Genomic DNA, 22146 nt, shown 5'->3' on the forward strand with positions numbered 1-22146 from the left:
TGTATAATGAAGAGCTCTTCCACTGATGACAGAGTATGTTGAGCCCAGAACTCATATTGAGTTACTACCTGAACACAGCTGAACACTCATGCATTATTTCTGGTCTAGTAACTGTGATACTGTCTTAGCAGAAGCAACAGAGACGTAATGCTTACAGAGGCAAACAAAAAAAACAGCACCAAGGCCAGGCTGCCCTGTGCTGGCAGGCGATCGCCCACACTCCCGGGCTGCCAGCAGGCTCCCTGGCATGGTTTTGGCCATGGCTCTCCAGCTGCAGGCCGGGGGCGACTGTGCCAGCACTGCTCCATCACGTCTGCTCCGCCTCGAAAGGGCTGAACTCCCACACCACCAAATTAACGCGGAATGATGAAACGGAGGGCAGGGAAAAGCGCTATCCACTCTCCCACCGTTGTTGAGCGGTGGCTGTGGCCGTGCTGCACAGCCCTGGCGAGAGGGAGGGAGGGATGGAGGGAGGGAGGGATGGAAGGAGGGATGGAGGGAAGGATGGATGGAGGGAGCTCCGCGGCGCAGGCAGAGCCGCGCTTCCTCCGCGGGCAGCGCAAACCGAGCGCACCGCGGTGCCCAGGCCGAGATTTTGGCTCTGCACAGGAGCGGCATTTCGACACCAGAGGCCGAGAGTTCCGCCTGTGAGAGGTGCGGGCGAAGGCTCGGCGTACCAGCGAGGGACAGAGCAGAACAGGCTTCCCGTCCCTCTCCTCCGCGAGAAGGGCACACGGCCGAGGCGGGACGGGACAGAGGGCAGCTCCCGCCGCACTCCGCGGCACTGCGCGTGTGCCACCCGCCCTCCCGTGCCAGAACTCGAAATGTCCGCTCGGGCTTCGCTGCAGCGGATTCGCGGAGTGTTCGCAGCGCCCGCCCTGCCCTTCTTCCGGCTCTGGCTTCACCCGCGGTGGGCGGGGCAGCGCCTTCCCGGGCCGCGATCTGCGCTGCTCTCGCGAGAGCTCCCCCTTTTCCCGGCCGGCGCGGAGCGAGGTGGGTGTCCGGGCCGGGGCCGCCGTTTCCCTGCTGGGGCCGCCGTGATACGGGACAGGACGGGGAGCGGCGCTCCCGGCGGCACCGCGGCGTGGGGATGCGCCCGATTACCGCCCGCCCGGGGCCCGATGGCCGCCGGGGCGCCCGGGGCCGGGGGTGGCCGGCCGGCGGGGTTTCCCTCCTCTCGGCCGGCGGCGCCCCGCGGGAGGAGGGGGCCGGGGCCGGGAGCAGGGCCCGGGAGTGCCGCTCGCCCGTCGGGCGGCTCGTGGGGCTCTGGGAGTGCTGGTGCCGCTCCCCTGGGCTCCCGGGGCCTTGCAGCGGGCAGGCCCCGCGCTCCCTGGGACGCTTTTCCTGTGGCCTGGTCGGCACCCTCTGGTGCGACGTGCTGGGGCTGGTCCGGCCCGTGGGGCGTTCTCTGGCTTAGTTTTGGAGCGTGTGGCTGCGCAGCCGGATTGCAGAGTCCTGGCTGTGTTAGGAAGAGGTGACACGTGCTTGGTGACAGCCGAAGTGTTCTTTTGCGTTGCAGAAAGGCCATGTTCAGCTCTAGCGCCAAGATTGTGAAGCCTAATGGCGAGAAACCAGATGAGTTCGAGTCTGGTATATCCCAGGTATGTGGCTTTTCCTTGTGCTCTTCAGTAACTCATTTGAACTTGTAGAGATAGTTGTCCAAACCCTAAACTTTGAGGTTGATCTTGCCAACGTGTTTTCTTTTTTGGTTTTACTTGGGAACTGAGTCAGCCTGTTTTTTTCCATCAGTTTGACTTGTTGGATGTTGATGTCTTCCAGGAAGTTGTCTTTGATATTGCCTGTGGTTAAAAGTCTGTATCTGCTCTTTGGGACTGTCGACACACTTTGGTCTCAGGTGCTCTCATGAATTGAAGTGTATGTAATGGATTTTTCTGCAACTTCACTTTTGTAGGCTCTGCTGGAGTTGGAAATGAACTCCGACTTAAAGGCTCAGCTGCGGGAGTTGAACATCACAGCAGCTAAGGTAGGCTGGACCTTCTTCACTAAGAACTGGGTGGTGACTTGTTCTGTGTGTGTTTAATTTTTGTGGATGTTAATGTGCGAGGTGAATGGTGTCTTAAGCCCTTATGGCCTGTGATGGTTTTGTTATGTGCTGTTGTGGCTTATCTTCTGGTGTTTGCTGCTAGCACACAGGATTCCATGATAATGTTTTTCTTAGGAACTAGTCTGAAAAGTCACTGTAAAAGCCCAAATAGCAATTCAGTGTGTTAAATAAAAGTGTTTAAAAATTACTATTCTGCTTTGTTTCTGCAAACTGGGTTTGGGGTCTGAATCTGGCTGTTCACATGTAGATGTTGGCTAAAAATGTAGGTGTTGTAGAAACTTAGAAACTTAAACTGCAATACTCTTTGTAAAAAAAAAATTTCTGAGTCTCTTACGTACAGTTAATGGGTGGTAGGTGGATTAAGGCAATAGACTGACTTGATCGTGTACCTTAGCCTGCTTGTACATTTCAGTTTTAGATCATTCAGGCAGCTGAGACATCAAGAAGGAGAAAAAGAAAGCAATTATTGGAAAAGGAGAAAGAAAATTAGTGTTAGAATTTGTCATCCTGGGAGACTGGATGGCAGCAATGAAGCTGCAATCAGAATCTTTAATGGTCTGCTTTTGGTTCTTGCCCAGGCCACCAGTACAGACACAGGGGCCTGTCTGCTTAGAGTTCATTTGAATCTCTCTGGAAGTACAGCAATGCCAGGTATTCTTAGCAAAGGGCTTTTAGAAATGTCCTTGTTGTTTGCTTAGCTGCCTGATTTTATTTGTGAGAAATCTCTCCTGGGCATCTGAGTTGCTTTGTATGAGAAGGTAGCTGAAGAGCAATCCATCCTTCCATTCTGTTGGAGAATGAGGATGTCTCTGCAGCCAGTTTCATGGGAGAAGTGCCTTGTGAGCCTGTGCAAACTTTGGGTTTGATCAACTACTGGGGAGATAAACCAAGGGAGAAGTAACCTGTCCTAGTGTATTGTAACCCAGTTGGTATTTGGAGGAGTGACAAATGTTTGCATTGAGTAGTGATGCAGGCCTAGGCAAGTGGTGGACAGAAGGTTATTTCCACGAAGCAGTAGATGAAAAGTAAAAGATTTGTTTCCCTAAACTTTATCTGAAGTCTGAGTTAGAGGCAAGTAGTTTTTGAAAGTTTGTATCAGCACAACTGCAGATGTGATGGTAAGCATTCAGTATAGTTACAGTTCTAACATCTGAGTCTCATCCTGCTGAAGGAATGGGCTTTGCAGTTCAGAGGATGTGATTCTGAAAGGGGTGATGGGATTTATTGCCCAATCACTCTTTCACAGTGAAACAAGTGCTCTGATAAAAGTGTTTCTGTTGAGTGCTTTGTCTGTAGAGCATTAAGGCAGGTACTGCTCTCTCATGCTCTCCCTGCTCCACAGAATCAGAAGCAAGACTACCAATACCTGTGCTCAGAGGATTCACAGTCAAACCAAACATTACTTCTCAACCCCCAGCTAATGTTTACTTTGCACTTCTCTTTCAGGAAATTGAAGTAGGTGGTGGCAGAAAAGCCATCATTATCTTCGTACCAGTTCCTCAGCTGAAGTCCTTCCAGAAGATTCAGGTGCGGCTAGTTCGGGAGCTGGAGAAGAAATTTAGTGGAAAACATGTGGTGTTCATTGCTCAGGTAAAAAAAAAAAACAACTTTAAAATCACGAAAATGTTGATTTGAAGGAATATCTGGAGGTGCTCTATTCCAGGCTCACACATACTCCAGTGTTGCATTACCCACTCAGGGTAACAGTGATAGAAGTTCACTGTGCCTGCAGGAAATGTAATGAGTGTCTGGTGGATGTTGGCTAAAATGTTTTCAGGTGATAGCAGTGGAAGCTTGGTGAGATACAAAGTTTTCTCGTGGAGGATATAACTTTCTTGTTCTGGCCTCTGTTACTCCTTCTGAAGTTTGATGCACAAACCTTAAAATAAAAGGGAGCAAGTATTGATAGGAACTTTGCTACACTTAGACAATCTAAGCACTTAAAGTTACTAGGAAAGGAGGAAAAAAAGCAACTCATGCAACTTCTAAATATATGGCAGGAGCTAGGGTGAAAAAGTGTTGGAGTCATCTCTGGGTGGTACTTAAGGGTTGGACAAACTAGGGATCTGTGTGCAGAGTGAACAATTGGTTAAACTCAAGCAGACTGAAAACTTTTAATATTATTTTAAGAGCCAGAGCACCTTACCCTGAATCTTTATATGGCCAAGATTTATTTTAAGTAAGTATTCTGGCTCACTTCACCTGAAGGTTCTTCTCCGAGAGAGTGGTTGAGCACTGGAACAAGACTCCAGGGGAAGTGGTCACAGCACCAGCCTGACAGCACAAGAAGTGTTTGGGCAGTACTTTCTGGTACATGTGGGACTTGTGGGGATGTTCTGTGTAGTGCCAGAAGCTGGACTCAATGGTTATTGTCAGTCTCTTCCAACTCAGCATATTCTCTGATTCTGTAATCCCTGGAGGATTCCTTATTGGTTCAGTAATCTGTATTTTAGAAGGGAACATGTGCTTTTGAGTATGACATGACCCAGTTTGGATTATGGTGACCCCATCTTGAATACAGTCATGGAGAAGTTGTGATGTGATCATAGAAAATATTGCAGGTAGCTAAAACTGTGTCTGGAATGTTTTAAAACATCTACCCTTGCAGTAGGGAACTAGAAAGTAAGTTTTACTGACCTAACATTTAGATTCTAATTTAGGGACAGATTATATTTAAGCCAGGGTTTCATCTGGATTTTGCAATAGATCTTATTATTGAAACTAGCATTTCAATCTCAGATGTCACCTAGCTGTCTGTGGAACTGAACTCACTACTCTGGTTTGCACCAGAGGCTTAGTCTACCAAAAGTTTAAAATTCCTTGGGGTTTCTGTTCCCAAAGAAGTGTGTTCACAGTGCTAATGAGGCACAGTAAACTACTGTGATTTTATTCCTGGGGATAGGGATGAAGTACAAATCTTTTATTTCAGTGCACTGAATACAGGAGTAGTAATTGAGAAATAGAACACTTCACCTTCTGCAGGCAACTCTCGTTCTCTAGTTTCTAATACTGATGTAACTTTTGGCATACTTAAGACTACCTTCTTGGCTTTTCATGCATTGGTTTTTAGTGTGGGGGGAGAAGGTGCATGTGCTGGGAATGTTTCTGAGTTCATTGTAACCACCAGCTACTGAGAAATGCCCTTTTTTTTCCTCTTACCTTACAGAGAAGGATTCTGCCCAAGCCAACAAGAAAAAGCCGCACAAAAAACAAGCAAAAGCGTCCAAGGAGGTTAGTAAATGATAGTCATTCAATATGACAGCCTTCTTTTGTACTTGATAGTTTAGTCAAGTAATGGTTAGTTGAGTCTTCGAGTAGTCATGTAGTGATTGGGTGGTCTTGTCCTTTCTCCTACTGCTTGAAATAGTATCTGTCATTTGACTGCTAAAGTGTTCAGTAGAAAGCTCACCTTTGGGCACTGTGTTGCATTTCTTAGCACTCAATTTTTATTTTCAGCTACAGCTGTAGCAAATTTTTAGGTAGCAGTGCTGGCTTAAGGAACCCCAACCTGCTGTCTCTGTTACTGCAGTGTGCTGACAAGAACTATTTTTTTTCAAGTTGTAGGAAGAGCCTCTTCCACATCACATGTTAGACTGTGCAGAAGTCAAGGCTGGCACACTGAAGGGGATGCAATGAGGGAGAGAGTGGCTGAGGAGGGGTGTAGGTACGAGTACTAGTCCCTCTGAATATGAATTTGATAGCAATAGCATAGTCATTTGTGTTAAATGGCCTCCCTGCTCTCATCTAGTCACTTGATTGCTAGACATGCAACACTGCTATGTATCTGTGGATGTCAGTACCTCATCTGTATGTTGCTATATCATTGTGTAAGTTCATGTCTTAAAAGTTTGTCCTCTTTATGACATGTGGCATGTCTTGTAGCTTCTCCCTGCCCCCTCCCCAGTATTATACCAGTGTGATGTGTTACTGTATTTTGCAGTCTTTGGGCATGAATTTTAAAAGTACAGTTTCACAGTACTCATTTAGCTGCAGTCCTGCCTTTGGAGGACTCTGCCTGTGTTCTATTAAAACTAGCCCTGCACAGTGGTTAGAGAAGTTGGCATTTGTGTCTGAGTTGCACGCTGCCTCTTTCTGCTTGAGAGAAGGCAGGTGTGCAGGACTACCCCTGTCTGAGCCTGAGATGAGATCAGGCTGCTGTGTTGTTGTGGATGTCTGTCTCCCTTAGCTATGGCAGGTGTGAAGTGCTGCTCTAGACACAGGTGTTGGTTACTAGTGATACTGCGCTCAAACCGCAGATTGGGATGCTGGAAGACTTACCAGTTCTGTAGACTCATGTAAAATAACCTGGGCCACCTTTTCTTATGTTGGCTTACTTCTGGACAGTTCAGGAACACACCTGTAGATTTCAAATAGTCTTCTAAATGTGGACTCAAAGGACCAGCTAGTCTTTTTCTGTATTATATTAGTCTTCTAAGCTGCTTGAGTTTAGGCAGATAAACCAGTGTTTCCAAAACTGGATCTTCCATTAATGTACTCTGTGCAGCTGAGGATACTTACACACTTAAACTCTTCCAATCAGTATCTGGCAGAGTTGCAGAGCAACTTTTGTTTTGGAGCAATTTTGTTTTGATTTAAATATTTATTAAATAGGGCTGTTGCCACAAAACAATGTGTGCTCTAAAAAGTCAGAAACCTGGCTGCTTTTTGTTGTGCAGTCATTAAGTTTCTGCAATCTGTAGAATTTAGCTTTTCTTTTTGCATGTCCCATGATAGTGTTGTATTGTCACACTGTGGCATTAAACAGAAAAAACTGAATTTTTAGCCAAAGCATGCTATGGAAGATTTAAACCTTACCAAACTGGAAAGTTTTCAGAAGGATGTGTTTTAACGATACGTATGTGACATTTCAGCCGTACACTTACTGCAGTGCACGATGCTATTCTTGAGGACCTTGTCTTCCCAAGTGAAATCGTGGGCAAGAGAATCCGTGTAAAACTGGATGGCAGCAGGCTTATAAAAGTCCATCTGGACAAAGCACAACAGAACAATGTTGAACACAAGGTAAATTAAAAACTTACTTCCTCATGGGGTGAGGGTGTGACATTCTGACATTCCTAAGAGACTGCTTAGGGATACCTTGCCTTTTGGCTTGTGGAGATGCTTCTGTTTGTATTTGGAGAAATGTGAAATAGAGGCAAGACAGTTTTGAACTAAAGCTCTAGTTCAGCTTGCCAGAGTTCCTGGATTATAAAGTAACTATATTGGTTCCCTCATGGGACCAGACAGTGTTTTATCGGGTTTTTTGTATGTGTAGGGGTTGGTTGGGTTGTTTTGGTTTTTTGTGTTTTTCTTTTTGTTTTTTTCAAGTGAAGTGCTTAGTTTTGACCTTAAACAGATGTGCTCAGTAAAGCCTGCACTTTGCTTGTTTTTTTGTGGTGGAGGGAAAATGGGAGGCTTGTGTTTGGGCCTCCTCAGCTCTCGGGGTCTCTTGCAAATCAGAGAGGGCCCAAATACTCTAGAGGAAATGTATTTTTTGTGTAAATGCTCAGCTACCTTAATGTAGAAGAAAATAATTGGCATCAGAGTGAAGATGCACTGGCAAATAGTGTAGTACCTTAAGTATGTTAACTTTGAGTTATTTGTTTACACAGCATGTATAAACAAGATTTATTTGTCTTCACAGGTGGAAACATTTTCTGGTGTGTACAAGAAGCTCACAGGCAAAGATGTGGTGTTTGAATTTCCAGAATTCCAGCTGTAAAATGCAAAAAATGGCTGAATAAACAACTGTTCATATAACAGAGTAATTTCATTTAAATTTTGAATACCATAAACACAGACGGGGATTAACTGGTTCATGGGACTTCGCCACTGTCTGGAGAGTGACACCTGTGAATCAAAGTATTAAGTCCCCAGCATTTTAATGGTAGCCCTCTTTAGGTTTTTCTTGGCACTGTTGCAACACAACTGGACAAAAGAGTCCAGAGTCTGCAAAAGAATTCATACTGAAAAATCTAAGTATGCCAAGTCTCACCTGGGAAAAATGTGGAGAATTACTGTAGAGCAGTGGAGGTCCTCAATTTTGCACATGAGATACCAGTTGGAGACCTACATGTTCATACATGGCACTGGAAGAAGTCAGCAGGTGGTCTGTGACTTATGAAATATATAGCGATGACATAAGGGGTTTGAATTCTTGGGAAATAGGTTGGGGGAAGTATTAGTTGATTTTGAGGAAACTTAACTTACTCTAAATGGCAACATTCCTTACCAGTTCTTACCTAAAAGCTGGCTCTGTAGCTTCTCACCTTTCAGACCAAAATGGGAAGGAATTTTTACTTCTGAGTGCTTGACTACATCACTGGACAAAAACTGCGGGCTTTTTAGGTATTGATCTTGCTTTCAGAAATGCTTTTTTTTAAGATGATATTTTAACATGATTCTGTACGTGCTCAGTGATATAGGGAGATGTGGGGAAGGAGTAGATGTGTCAGCATCTGAAGGCTAATAGTGTCTCAAACACTACATTTTTGACTTCAGTTTCTGTGTTAAAGAACACTTTACTCAAGCTCAGGGTGGTGTTGGTCATGTGAAGTTCAGAGCAAATAACATTAATTTAGTACTTGATTGTACTGAACATAATATTAGGAGTAAGCGTTTAACACAGTAAAAGACAACTAATTTTGGAGTCAGTGTATTAAGTAGAGAGCTAAGTTGGGAAGAAGTTGTGTGACAGGAGCACTGAATAACTTGTATTTTCCTGTCTGAGTAGATGGAGGACGAGTACCACTCACTGAGGATCTTTGTACCTTTACTTTTTCCATATACAGTAGTTTTGGTTGCTTCCCATTTGACACCTTTAGCTACGGAGAGCTAAAAGGTTAAAACAAGTTCTGCATTGTTTTTGCATTGAAAAAATGAAGACTTTAAAAGTTACAGCATGACAGGGCAGGATGAATAGCCCTGTGCTGTTACCATTGGTGCCAAGAATGCAAAGAGAAGGAAAACGTGCCCTGTTGCAATTAGTAGTTAATTTCCTGTTACTTGCTGACAAGGCTTGAATACTTGCACAAAAAGCAAGCTGTATCTTTGAAGAAGTTTGTTTACCTTAAGGCCTTTTCCTATTTCCTTTTCAAACTTCTGTCTCTGGAGTATAACTTATTTATTTATTTATTTATTTATTGACTATTTATTGTTCATCTTGAATGACTCAGCAGAAGTGAATGCATCAAGCTTCCCTTAGAATCAGATGAGAGGAGTTGTAGGTATTTTATAACCCCAAATCCTGTCTGCTTGTGTGGAGTAAGAGGAACCACAGCTTTTGAATTCAAGTTTTCATTGCAAAAATGGGTATTACTCAGATTGGAAATGCCACCTCATCTAGGTCCCCCAAAAATATAGTCTTGAGTCAGACACATTACTAGCTCTCCACTAAAACAGTCACAGATGGCAGCCTGTGCAAATACACCTTAGCTGGTGTGGGCTGAAGAAGCAGCTTGGGGAGTATTTGGAGACTTACCAGGTGTTGACTACCTTTAGTTAGAGATTGGTGAGTCTGCTGGGACTGTGTAACCTCTGCAAGGAGAGGTGATCCTCAGCATGCTTTGCTAGACAGCATTTCCTGTTTTATAGGGAAATGTAACTCAGGTTTCATCTCTTCATAATAATAAAAATGTCAGTTGAGTTTCTTTTGAAGTACTGGGAGGGGGTAAGCGGGGGAGGAGAAATCCAGTAAACAATATAAAGATTGCAAACCTTCCCAGGCATTGCCAGCTGGCTGTAGATTTTTCTTGGCGCTTGTTGCAAGCCCTCTTGAACTATATGATATGCAAAGGCTCACGATGGCCCCATAGGCAAATTCTTGGAGGGAAAGGATAATGCTGTCAAAGCTCTATGGTTTTTACATCAACTAAGCTACAAGGAAAGGTGAATTTTTATGGCATAAAAATACAAGGCTGTGTGTTTGCAAAAGACTTTAGTCTTAGTTTGCCTTTATTTACAGACTCCCTTGTGTGTTTGTGTCAGTGATAGAGTTGGACAACTCCCTCTGTCCCTTGACAAGCATACTAAGTGCATGCCTGCAATCTGGAAAGTCAGTTTGATGCCATCTGGTCAAGTGCTAATGAGGCTGCTGGAATGCTGGTGTCAAATGTTACCTTAACCTAAGCAAACTCCGTGTGAGACGATGCTAGACTTTTCCTGTACCTTTCATATGTTGGCACAGTTGAACTCTGAACAGGCGATTGATCACGAGTTCTGTCAGCTGCTCTTAGTGAAAAAGTGGTGGGGTATTCTGTACCAAAACTGCAGCACTAGTGTGTGGGTAGTATCAATGTGGAGACAGCCATGTACTGAAGTTCTTTCCTGTAATAGCTCCAAATGAGAAGTAAGGGCTTTACATCTGTTAAGTGCTCATGAGACTTTCACCTGATCTTAGAGCTTCAGTTGTTTATTTGATACGAATCCTTTCACACTACCTTCAGATATTTTTGCCTATGAGGAAGACTGATCCCTGGTGACTTTTCTTCAAAAAGGTCTGTGGATATATCACAATTCTAGTGTAACAGAACTTGCTTGAGTTTTTGGGTGGTAAGTGCTTGACCTATCTTGTATTAATAGGGTAACTTGATATATGATAACATCATGTCTCAGTTGTCCCTCTTGAGTATTAAGTGGGAACAACTGCAGAGTTTCAGTGTAGTGATCTCATGCCAAGCAGTGTTCAAAGGAAATCCTATCACTCCTGCATTGTGGACTGAAATAATCTATTTCCTATTCCTTTGTTTTTCCTGAATTTTCCAGGTGGGAGGTTTGAGCATCTGAAGGTCAGGGTAATGCTGAAAAACTAGACCTTTTCCAGTTTATGGGATGTGCTCTCTAGGCCGCTAGAACTTTATCAGAATGACAGGGAAAAAAAATGTCGATTACTGAAAGTCATGAAGCTTCATAAAATGAAGGCTGGTGGTCAGGCTGAGGGACTGTGAGTTTCCCTGTCTCCAGTAGGGGCTGACTGCAGCACCGGTCAGTACGAATAATTCACTGCTGTTTAACAAAGTGCCTTTGCCCTGCCCCTTGTTGCTGGCCTTCAGGGTGCTCCTGTGAAAATCCTGCTGACATGAACATCTATGTACTAGTACTCTATTCCCTACAGAGATACAAGTGAAGCACCTTATTTATGTATTGCCATGAGGAGGAGAAAGTTCATTGGATTTGTTAAGTCTATGAGTTCATGTATGCACTCTTCTACCAGTTACTCTTTCTTGTTTTCAGGAAAATTGTTCTTAAGCTTAGTGTCATGCAGTTGCTACTTGGTGTTGCTAAATGATTAATAGCTAACATTGGGCTCAGTTGTGATCTGCCCCTGGAGCAGCAAAAATGGAATTAAATCCAAGCACGGAGGAGATTATTCCAGTTTTAGAGATGACTTAACAGAAAAAAGCACAATTGCTGCAGTGAATGCTGCTTATAAGTTTTTATACAAAAAACAATTAGTTCAACATCACTAATGAAGTAGAAGGCCAGGTTTTGCACAGTTGCAAGTTAATCCTGTATGGATGTGGCCACGCTGATCTTTCCCACCATACATCTCAGGTACTGCGCAGAGGAGTCAGTAAGGAGAGCTTCTGCTCTGTGCCCACAGAGGGCAGAGGTGCTGGGGCAGTGCTAAAATGTTCAGATGGCAGATGGATATCTTCACAGGGACAGGTCTACAGACTGGTTTTTTACCATGATTGTCAACATTTAATAAAGTTGTTTCCTATTTTCTTGGCTAAATGGATATTGTTACATGAAGCCAAGGGGACAGGACACATCGCTGTGCTGCCCTGAGAGCAGAAGAGGGGTTGCACCTGGTGTGCTTGTGTGCATATCTGGATCTTGGAGGAGTCCTGTATCTGCTGCATCTCCTTGCCACTTTTAGGAGTTTCCTGGGGGTGCCCTGGGAGACCTAATAAGGAAGGGCTGGTTAGTGAGGCAGTTCTTACTTTCAGTAACTAGAACAGCATTTGTGAGGCCTGCAATAAACTGAGCTCAGGCAATTGAGCTCAGATACTGATTTCTTAAGGAGTTTGGGTATTGGAAATTTTCATCCTTTGGAAAAGTCTAATTGGGAAATGCTGATACCATTGGATGCTTTGCTAAACCAAAGGGAGAATCGGGGCATTGTCATCTTCTCTTAAGGTTTTTAAATAACCATTGTGTTTTTAAATATGTATTGTGTTTAATCCTCTTACAGATACAAAGATAATGCCAACTGATTATGCAAAGTATAGAAAAACTTTCTTGGCTGCTCCTAAAATGTGTGAGCATATTTTTTCTCTTTTCTAAAAACTTTTTATTGTCCTTTTAAAACCAGTTGGATTTTATCTGTATAGCTTTGGTGTAGTTTGAATCCAAGAATTCTACTTGTAGTAGTCTCAATATGGTATTCAATCTGAATTTAAAGACTGAGAAGTTGTTAGTGGCTTAAGCTGAGGTAGCTGACCTAACTGGTATCTTGCTGTATAGAAACAGAGGATGGTTTGGTTTTCAAGGAACCTTTAGGATGATCTACTCTAGCCCCCCAGCTGTGGGTGGGGACACCTTCCTCTAGATAATGTTGTGTAAAAGCCCCATCCAACCTGGCCTTGAGGATCTCCAGGGATCAGGCATCCAAAACCTCTTTGGGAAACCTGTTCCAGTGTCTTGCCAGTCTCACAGTATCTATTCACAGTATCTAATATAAACCTGTCCTCTTTCAGTCTGAAGCCTTTCTGCCTTGCCCTGTCACTACATGTCCTTGTAAAAAGTCCCTCTCCAGCTTTCTCTTAGCCCTATCTGCCTTTAGGTAAAGGGAGGTGCTCTGAGATTCCTTAGGAGCCTTCTCCAGGCTGAAGAAGCCTGACCCTTTCAGCCTGTGTTCATTAGAAAGGTTCTCCAGCCCAGCTCTGATCATGTTTATTAGCACTCCTCTGGACTCATTCCAACAGGTCCACAATTTCCCTGTATTGGGTGTCTCGTAGCTGGATGCAGGACAGTGGGTAGGCTCTCATGAGAAAGGAGGGACAGAATCACTTCCCTCAACCTGCTGACCATGCTTCTTTTGATGCAGCCCAGGATGTGGTTGGATTTCTGGGCTGCAAGGGCACATGGCCAGCTCATGTCGAGGTTCTCATCAAACAACAAGTTCTTCTCAGGGCTTTTTTTGATCCATTCTCTTCCCAGTCTGTGTTTATGCTTGGGATTGCCCCAACCCAGGTGCAGGATCTTGCACTTGGTGTTGTTGAACTTCATGAGGTTTGCACAGGCCCATCTCTCGAACCTGTCAAGCAAGTCTCTTGTTTCCTTGCAGAGGGGACTCACATTTTCCTTAGTCTTCCTTTTATCACTGATGTACCTAAAGAAGCTTTTCTTGTTGCCTTAGATGTCCCTGGCCACATATAATTCTCTCAGGGCATGTTAGCTTTCCTAACATGGTCCCTTGTTGTCAGACAATCTCTATCCCTCCCGGGCTACCCATTCTTGCTTCCACCCTCTTCAGGCTTCCTGTGTTTTGGTTTCTCCAGGAGCTCCTTGTTCCTCTACTGGTATACTGTGGCCTCTGAAGGCTGTCCCTCTCTATCCAGCAAGAGGGGGCTGAAAAACTTGGGAATCAGCTCTTGAAGTGCTACAGTGTCCTGGACAGGCATATTAACATAATAAAGAATTTAATAACCAGCAGCTGTTGTGACCTGGTGATGACCTAAGCTGCTCCCACATGGTCCATGCATTAGTACCCCAGTTTGCACATAGTAGCCTATGTGATTTAGATGATGCACCAATACGGCTACACAGTTTCCAGTTGGTTTTGGAGGTGGGAAAAGGTTACTTATGCCCTTCTGTATGGGGACTATGCCTTTCTCTCATGAGAAAGCAAACCATGTGCTTACTTGTTCTCTCTGTTCCTAGAGAAAGCACTTTCACTGGATTTGTGATGTTTGCCTTTTCCTTTTGAACTCTGGTCATTTATGTTTGTTTTCACTTCTGCTTCCCCATTGCTAAGCCCTACCTGTTCTTCCAATTTTCCCTCAGTTGGATTCTGTTTCTGGCCTCAAAGTTATTTGCCTGTGTTTACAGGGAGAGTAGATATGTATGTAAATGGAGTTGTCTTTGCCATGGTAATATGATCTTCAAAGGCTGGGACTACAGTCACATTGCTGCATTCTTTACATAAAATAAATAAAATGTTTGTCTTGGCAAGTTTCTGCCAACAGAGTACTGCAAGGGCCCAGTCCTGCTAATTGCCTTCTGCTCCCACTGAATTGATGGGGCCTGTACACATAAAAAATGGACTTTAAAGTTAGAGTTGCATGGTCCTTAGGCAGTTATGTTCATGTTCTACCATTTTGCTCTTTCTTTACTGGGGTAGTCTGGAAGTGATCATTGGCTCTTAACTTTTCATGACCATTTTTGGTGTGTGTTAAAATACAGGAGTCCATAGCAGTGGAGGAGGGTAACTAGGTTCCAGTCCAACATGGAAACCTGTATGTAGGTAGTCCACAGGGAGTCTTGAGTATGAGGCATCACTACCTCTTTTTGTATCTGTCTTTGCTTTTAAAGCTGGTCAGTGTGTGCTGTGTTGTGGGCTAACAAAACAGGAGCTGTCATGGCTGCACACCCCAGGCTTAGGAAGAGGTTTGCTGGGAGAGGGGATATATGTAATGTCAAGAGCAAAGCAGGAAGAGAGTACATCAGTACTGTCATCAGCTTGTACTGCCGGCCCCACCACAGCACAAAATTTTCAATGGGGTGGACCTACACCTCAAAAGAGATCTGAAAAGTGATAAAGATTGATACAGATGACTACTGCAGCATTTTCTAGCCCCTCAGTATTTTTTGTGTTTTGATACTTTCCTGATCTTGAGACTGTGCAAGATGGAAAGGAACCTCCCACTACTGCCTTTAGCTCTTGTCCTAGTTTTCCAGGAAGAGGTCCCATATTGGGGGGTTACCCAGGCTCCCAGCCCACTGGGTACTTGCTTATAGCATGACCCCTCAAACATTACCTGGAAAAACTGGGAGGAGGGAACAGTGGCATGAGATAGATGGAGGCAGATGATTCGCAGATTTTTTTTTGTAGCTATCAGGGCTACAATCTTATAAATCCAGCAGGTTTTCATCAGAGGGTGTTAATTGATTTAGTCACAAATGGTACTCTCTATTTGCCCTGGAAATCGAGAGTGAAGGTGTTTATGAAGTATAAGCTGCTGTAACTGAGGGGGATGTTCTCAAAATCCCACTTCCCAGGATCAGCTAGTCCAGATTTTTACTGCTTGAATGTGAAGTGTTTTATCGAGGCCTCAAACTAGTCTAGTTGTTTAAGGTAAAAAACAGAGGTGTACAATTACTTAGAAGCTGTAGTGAAATAGCACTAAAGTTGTATCAAAAGGTGTTTCAAAAAACCCCACAATATTTCGTGATGATGCCCACCATGTGGATAATTTAGCATTTTCATTGTTGTGGGGTGTTCAGACATGGCTCTGAAATAGTTGCCTGTTTTACTCAAGTCAAGAATACTGTAGCATATTCTTGCAATTGCAAGAATAGAGAGAATTTCAGCAAGGAAGAGTATGTTAATTATCCACACAAGATGATCACATTCAGTGCTGTTTCATGTGTTTTCATATCTGCTGAAGCAAAGCAAGAAGAGTGTTGTGCTGGGGCAGTGTGCGTGCATGGCTTAGAGCTGAATAGATGTAAATGGTTAAAAAGGGGTTCTCTGCTAGAGAGGAGGAGGGGAAAGTAAGTGTGCATTCCCAAAAAAGTACATTCCCAAAATAAAAAGCTTACATCATGGACCTCTTCAGTTTTCCCACACTTCTTCCCTAATTATTGTCCTGCAGGACAGCTGATCTATTTCAAACAGGAAGCTGTTTACAGATAACACTTGCAACTGTTTTGTCTGATTTGTTGAACTGTCGAAAAGCAAAAGACAACCTCTTTTCAAATTAAAAACTGTCAGACTTCTGTAAACAGCAGCAATGAGGTTCATCTGTGCAGTGTCCCTGCAGGCACAGAGCGTTGTGCAGCTCCCATTCTCTAAGCAGCCATAAGGTAAGAGACTTTTATGCTTTCACTCTGTAAAAACATGTAGAGGAAAAAGTCTGGATGCTTGTTAGGGGGCTGCTTTGTATACGGCAAAATATGGTTGATAATCCCCAAATAAAAGGGGAAGGTAAAGGAAAAAGAGCTCGCTCGAGTCAATTGGATGATGTTGTATTTTTCTATTGAGAAGCACCCATGTGGGTTAGATCACTGAATGCCAGTTTAGTTTAGTGGGGGTTGTATTTAAAATGTACAAATGACATTGGAAGTGCTCACTTTCCTTGTAGCAGGGAAGGGCAAAACTGTATATGAATTTTAACTTTTCCTACAATTGAAACTTATTTTACTTCCTTCATGAATTGTAATTCCCGGTAACAGACAAGGCAGTTGTCTGTTTTCCACTTTAAAAAGTAATCTTTTAATACAACTGCAAAGCAGAGAATTAAGATTGGCATTGCAGAAGTGAAGGTCCAGTAAGGGCTGGAATTACATCGCTGGATAATTAAGAGCAATCTCGGTGAAAACCAAATCATGTTGGGAGTAGTACCATGCAGAAATGCTTAGTGTGATAAAAGGGTGTATAATGATACAAAATCTTGGTCCAAGTGAGCAGGAATATGAGAATAAGTCATGCCTGAGTAAGCAGTAGGGCACATGCCTGCTTTTTAGTCATGGGCTATGAAAACTAGGATTCATAATGGACTTGCAAGTTTCCTCTCTGACCTCTATGCATACATGTGTATTCAGTATAGGCAGTGGAATTCTGGAGGGAGATGGTTGTCTAACAAAATCAAATCACTGTGCAGAATTGAATACCTAACTTTACTTGTCATACAGTGAAACGGAGCAGCTGGACTGGAAATACTATGACTTTGTCTATTGGTGTAAAACTCTTTGATTCCTGGGTAGTGAAAGATTTCTAAAATGTTGCAAATGTAAAAACTGTTGCCCTATGTTTTCCTCTCTGCAGCTGAGATCTTTTTATTTCATATCTATGTGATTGTTTACATTATCATGAACATTTAAGGTATTATAGTAATCAGAAAATATAAAACAAACACTGATTTAAAGATCACACAATGATACTATCCCTAAAATTTTAGTATATTACTGATGCAGCATATAAAAGGTGTTCCAGTGTTGTAGATAAGAAGTAAGACTTCCAAGCTGAGTATTCCTTTTGAAAATGTTTGGACTAACTTTCATAAAATTCTTAGATGTATCTGTTAAAATTAAATTATTGTTTTAATTAATACATGAAACATAATGTGTAAGTTAAATTCATAGTCAAAATAGCATTTTGGAATTCTTTACAGTCAATAGAGAATTGTTCTGTGGAAGCAGCAGAAATCTACTATGTAATTTCTGATTGTATGTTATGTTCAAGGCTATTTTTTTCTGATAATTTTGAGTGATTTTACACTGTTTCTAAAGCTCTTTTTAGTCATCTCTGGGGCTGTCCAAAAATTCTTGAACCAGAATCCTTTTGAAGTAGGGAGACTTTTGGCAGAGTAGCTTTTTAAAGAAAAGTGTCAGTTTTCTGGGATAGTTCAGTTCTTTTGTCAAATTATTTTGGCTGAAAACCAGGACAAGTTTAGCCAAAAATATTCTCATGGTATCTCTTGGGAAGTGTAGTTTGTGCTTTGCACTGCATTTCTCTACTGGCTGAACCTCACAGCTGAAGCACGCTTTCCCGTAAGGCTGTGTGGTCAGGGTCTCACTATTTTAATTTCCCTTGATGAAAGGAGTGTTAGGGTGTATTTTGGAAAAGTTAGTCTCGTGAAAGAGGCCCTGATTGGGCTCATAAGGCATCAGCTGATTGATAACTAGTTGGCAGCTTCTTAAAATTTGAGTGTTTCTTTCTGGTTTGCGTGAGCCACAGTCCATCCTGGTTTTCAGCCACGAGAGTAGGACCCTTCAAGAGAGTCTCAGCAGAAGCTTTAAAGCCTTTTGATGTTTTTAGCCATGCAAACACCTGTACAAGGGAGAGAACATTTAATAACATTTCCAAGGCTTTGTTAATGCTTCTGCCAACTTTTGTGCTAAAAGTCTTCCATTTTATATATTTGGAACTGCAAAATGCAAGAGAGTATGGCTGGATTTTAAGAACTTTTAAGAACTCTTAAGTCAAAAGGAAAACAACCTACTAGGAGCCTGAAGCTTTAGAAAGAGGTGGTTTTGAAAATCCGGCAAGGTGTCATCTCACCCATCTAAGTGCCTCTTCAGAAAAATCTAGTCCTGGGTAATTTTCCTATAGTTGTATAAGATGTCTGTAGGCAAGAAAAGAACAGAAGTTAGTCTGCTTGAGTACTTTATTAGTGTACCAGTCTCTTATTTTTTTCTTAGGATCCAAGGATCCTTAGCTTCTGGGACTATTGGGATGCTGCTTCCTCAAAACTTTATCAAAAGATTGGTTAAGAGATCCATAGGGTGTCCTAGGGGCCAGAACAGAGCAGCATGACAAACAGTGAGGAGTTATAGGGTTTACATTGGTTTCCTTCTGCACTGAATCATAGAATGGTTTGGGTTGGGAGGAGCCTTTAAAGATCTAGTCCAACACCATGTGAATGAAACATAGACATGAATAAATAGTTTCACAGTGCTGTAAGTTGGATACCAGACTCCAAACCAAGAACTAACTATGCTTATGTGCAATATGGAGTGAGTGGAGGAGGGCTAAGTGCTGAAGAAAGTGACTCACCACAGTCAGGCAAGTGTGTGATGACCACAGCAGCCATCTGAAAATCACTTGTGAAAACTGTTCCACAATTCCCTCTTCTGGATGTGGAAGTGAATCAATTCACCATCTTTAATTCCAAATGCTGCAGGAACTAGAGCTTGGGAAGGTGGAAACCTACATTGAATTTGTGTGTTGAGTTGTCCTTCAAGCATGGAGATTCTGAAAAATGGCTCTGAGAAAACTGTTTTCTGCAGTTTTCTTTGAAAAATAGACAGATTCTATCCAGCTGTCACATAATAACCTACTGTCTGGGAGCACTTACCTGGGAAATAGAAGGTCTAAATGCAACTCATTGCACTGCTCCAAACCTCTACCTCCCATCTGCTGGAAAGGTGCCCTGGTAACTAACCAACATAGTCATTTGGTGTGCTTGGAGGAGACTGAATGATTTTGGATGTGTTTCCTTCATGGAAATGTGCTAGGTGGATGAAGAATTATTATTCTCCTCAGGCAAGATGTTGACTGTCTCTGGTCTGTGCAGTGAGAAAAGCTTAGACGCTCAAATTTTCCAGTAAAATCACAGGAACCTCCTACCTCTTAAGGTGGCTGAATTGTCGGGGGATGGTTTTGGATGCTTGAACCTGGGATGAGGCCACAGAGATTGATTCAGAGATAGTGTTGCCAGTATTGAACTTAAGCAGCTCTCACTTGGAGGTTTAGGGGTGAAAAATGGGGAAAAAGCATGGTGAGTGGAAAGAGAAATTGCTTCAGCTTTGGCTGGTTTTTGAATAGTAACCTTGAAGAATGAAGCTGTACCTACAGATATGCTTAAGTTCCTGATGCCTGTCTTTGGTCTTAAACATGGCTCTCTGTGTGACTATTTTCTTTTTGTCCTGTTTGCTAATTGCAGAATAAGCATAAATAACAATACAACAATAAACAACACAATAAACAACAATAACAACATATCCTTTAAACAGTGTTCTAAGATCTTCTGTTTAATTTGAGTGATTTTCAGGCTTAGTTGTGGACCACTTCAAAATCTCCTGTGATGATGCTGATGATTTTAGCAAATACTGAAACTTGCTGACAGTAGGTATGCATTTATTCATCTTTAGTGGCTCTTTGGAAATGGTCTATGGGCCTGCAAGAGATCATGGATGAGATATTGATTTGATCTCCATCTGTTCTGAATGCCAAGGCCAGTCTGCTCTTTGGAAGGACAAAATGATATCAGTGATTGTATAATTTTAATTTTGCTTATATATAGATTTTTTTATTATCATCAGAGAAAGTTTTGTAAGAGATCTAATTTTGGGGAATTAAAACAAAGAGCTTTAAAAAATTGGTATGAAAGAACTGGCATTGTTAGATGGCACAGTAATAATAGCCAATCAACTAAAACCAGATAAGAATCTAATGAAAGCTTACCACAGGAAACAGGGAAAAAAAAGTGTCTTATTAAATAGGAAAAGAAAAATGTGTATCAATGAGCTTTCTTGTCAGAATGGTGTTAATAAGAAAACGTATCTGATGGCTCACTGGAGTGATGTTCAAGAAATGTTAAGGAAACAAATACTGAGAACATGTGGCAGAGCAAGAGAAGGACTAATGGTGCATGCTGAGAAGATTCCAGGGTGATGGATCTGTCCATCGTGTCCCTCTGTCCATCATCTACAGATGCACTTGCAGTGTTTCTCTCCAGCTATGCAAAGAACTTGCAGTTTTTAAAGCTAATGTAGAGATGAAGTGAGATGATGTAGTGAGAGCCATGCTATGATCTGCAGCTAAAAAACTCTTTATTGGAGGTTATCTTCCTTTGCTGTTTAGTATCTTCATGAATTTGGTTTATTCAGCCAAAAGAGAAGGCTTTGGGCTGACCTTCCAGAACCTGACGAGACCTTACAGGAAAGATGGAAAGGGACTTTTAGCAAAGGCCTATAGTGACAGGACAGGAGGAGAGGGCTTCAAACTGAAAGAAGGCAGGTTTAAATTAGATATTAGAAAAATATTCTTTACTGTGAGGCACTGGAACTGGCTGCCCAAAGGAGTTGTGGATGCCCCATCCCTGGAAGTGCTCAAGACCAGATTGGAGTTCTGAGCATCCTTATCTAGTGGAAGGTCCCTGCTCATGGCAAAGAGGTTGGAACCAGATTATCTTTAAGCTCCCTTCCAACCCAGGCCATGATAGGCTATATGATAGGATATGATATGATATCATATCATACGTCAGAATTGTCTTTTATGTAATTGTGGAGTGTCAGAAAGTCTCTATTCTCGTTCTCTACTTTTATAGGTGTTGTGCAAAGCCCATAGAGGGGCTTGGTGGGCAGCTGGTATCCCGCCAAGGCCAACCCACCACGTCTGACAGACTGTCTCCTAAGCAACTCTGAATTTAAATGTGTACTTGCCTATTTACACTTCATGTACACGTGATTGCATTCACTCTGTTCCTTGATTTTAGGGAAGATTAAACATTGCTGCTACAGTACTGAGTGCTGCATGGACTTCCTGTTTTGTATAGAACTGATGCCTCTGTACCTTTTTGGCAGCACTGAGTAACTGTGGCAAGTCTTGGTTTTGTTTTCATTGTTCACTTTCTTAAGTCAATGGCAGATGTTGGGATTTCAGGTCAGTGTACTCTTCAACACCGCTGAAATCTCTTATTTTATTGGTAACTGCATAATCAGAACAGTAGCATTAATTTTGTCTTCTTTAAGTGCCCTATAAATTCTGAGCAGACAAACGTGGAGGTTCAAGTGATCGCTGCTTAGCTGTTCTGCAGCTTCTTAATTGGTGCACAACTGCCCTCTGGTCATGTTCTACCTTTGTGAAAGGTGCATCCTCTGCTACCGTTTGAGAATTTGCTGAGTACCAAAGCAGGTGGAAATGCTGGTAGTTATCACTTACTTAACAGAGCTTGTTATATTATTCCCCAGAAATGTGCATTATTAAAATACAGAAATCTCTCAGGGCAGTTGGTTAGATGGAAGGACTTTAATGAAAAAATTTCAAAGGTGGTTGTCATCCTCAAGAATCTTTCAGTAGTAGAAGCATCATGGTATACAGTTAAGGGAAGTAACACCTCCAGTTTATATGAATTCAGATAAACACCTTTGCTTGCAAATTGTGTTCTACACATTCTGTTTCCTTCTGAATTCATATTTCATTTTGAAAATGAGATGAGATTATCAAAAACATCTGAAATTGCATGCAATCCCTTGTACTCCTCAGATTTTAACAATATTTGTCAACCAGTGCATTGTAAATGGTAAAGTATTTTGAGTGCATGCGTTGTGGTGTGTGTAAGAATTGCTCTGGGAGGTTTTGGTGCTCAAAGATATTTCAACTGGGTTCCTTTTGGCAATACCTTTTACAT

At 42.6% G+C, this 22146-nt stretch overlaps 2 protein-coding genes across 2 annotated transcripts in view; both read left to right on the plus strand.

Moving 5' to 3' along the window:
• Window positions 1–883: 883 nt before the first annotated feature.
• On the plus strand, window positions 884–7825 carry RPS7 (ribosomal protein S7). The gene is made up of 7 exons (XM_033055876.2): window positions 884–993; window positions 1520–1601; window positions 1913–1984; window positions 3512–3655; window positions 5232–5296; window positions 6937–7087; window positions 7710–7825. The coding sequence occupies exons 2-7, from the start codon at window positions 1527–1529 to the stop codon at window positions 7785–7787; spliced, it is 585 nt and encodes a 194-aa protein (XP_032911767.1). The 5' UTR covers window positions 884–993; window positions 1520–1526; the 3' UTR covers window positions 7788–7825.
• Window positions 7826–15429: 7604 nt separating this feature from the next.
• The window catches only part of COLEC11 (collectin subfamily member 11), a 41816-nt gene continuing 35099 nt past the window's right edge, over window positions 15430–22146 (plus strand). The window contains exon 1 of the mRNA XM_033053703.1: window positions 15430–16096. The gene's annotated coding sequence lies outside the window, so the exon portion shown is untranslated. The remainder of the gene's footprint in view (window positions 16097–22146) is intronic.

Source organism: Catharus ustulatus, chromosome 3 (assembly GCF_009819885.2).
Source record: "Catharus ustulatus isolate bCatUst1 chromosome 3, bCatUst1.pri.v2, whole genome shotgun sequence".
NCBI classification, from domain to species: domain Eukaryota; kingdom Metazoa; phylum Chordata; class Aves; order Passeriformes; family Turdidae; genus Catharus; species Catharus ustulatus.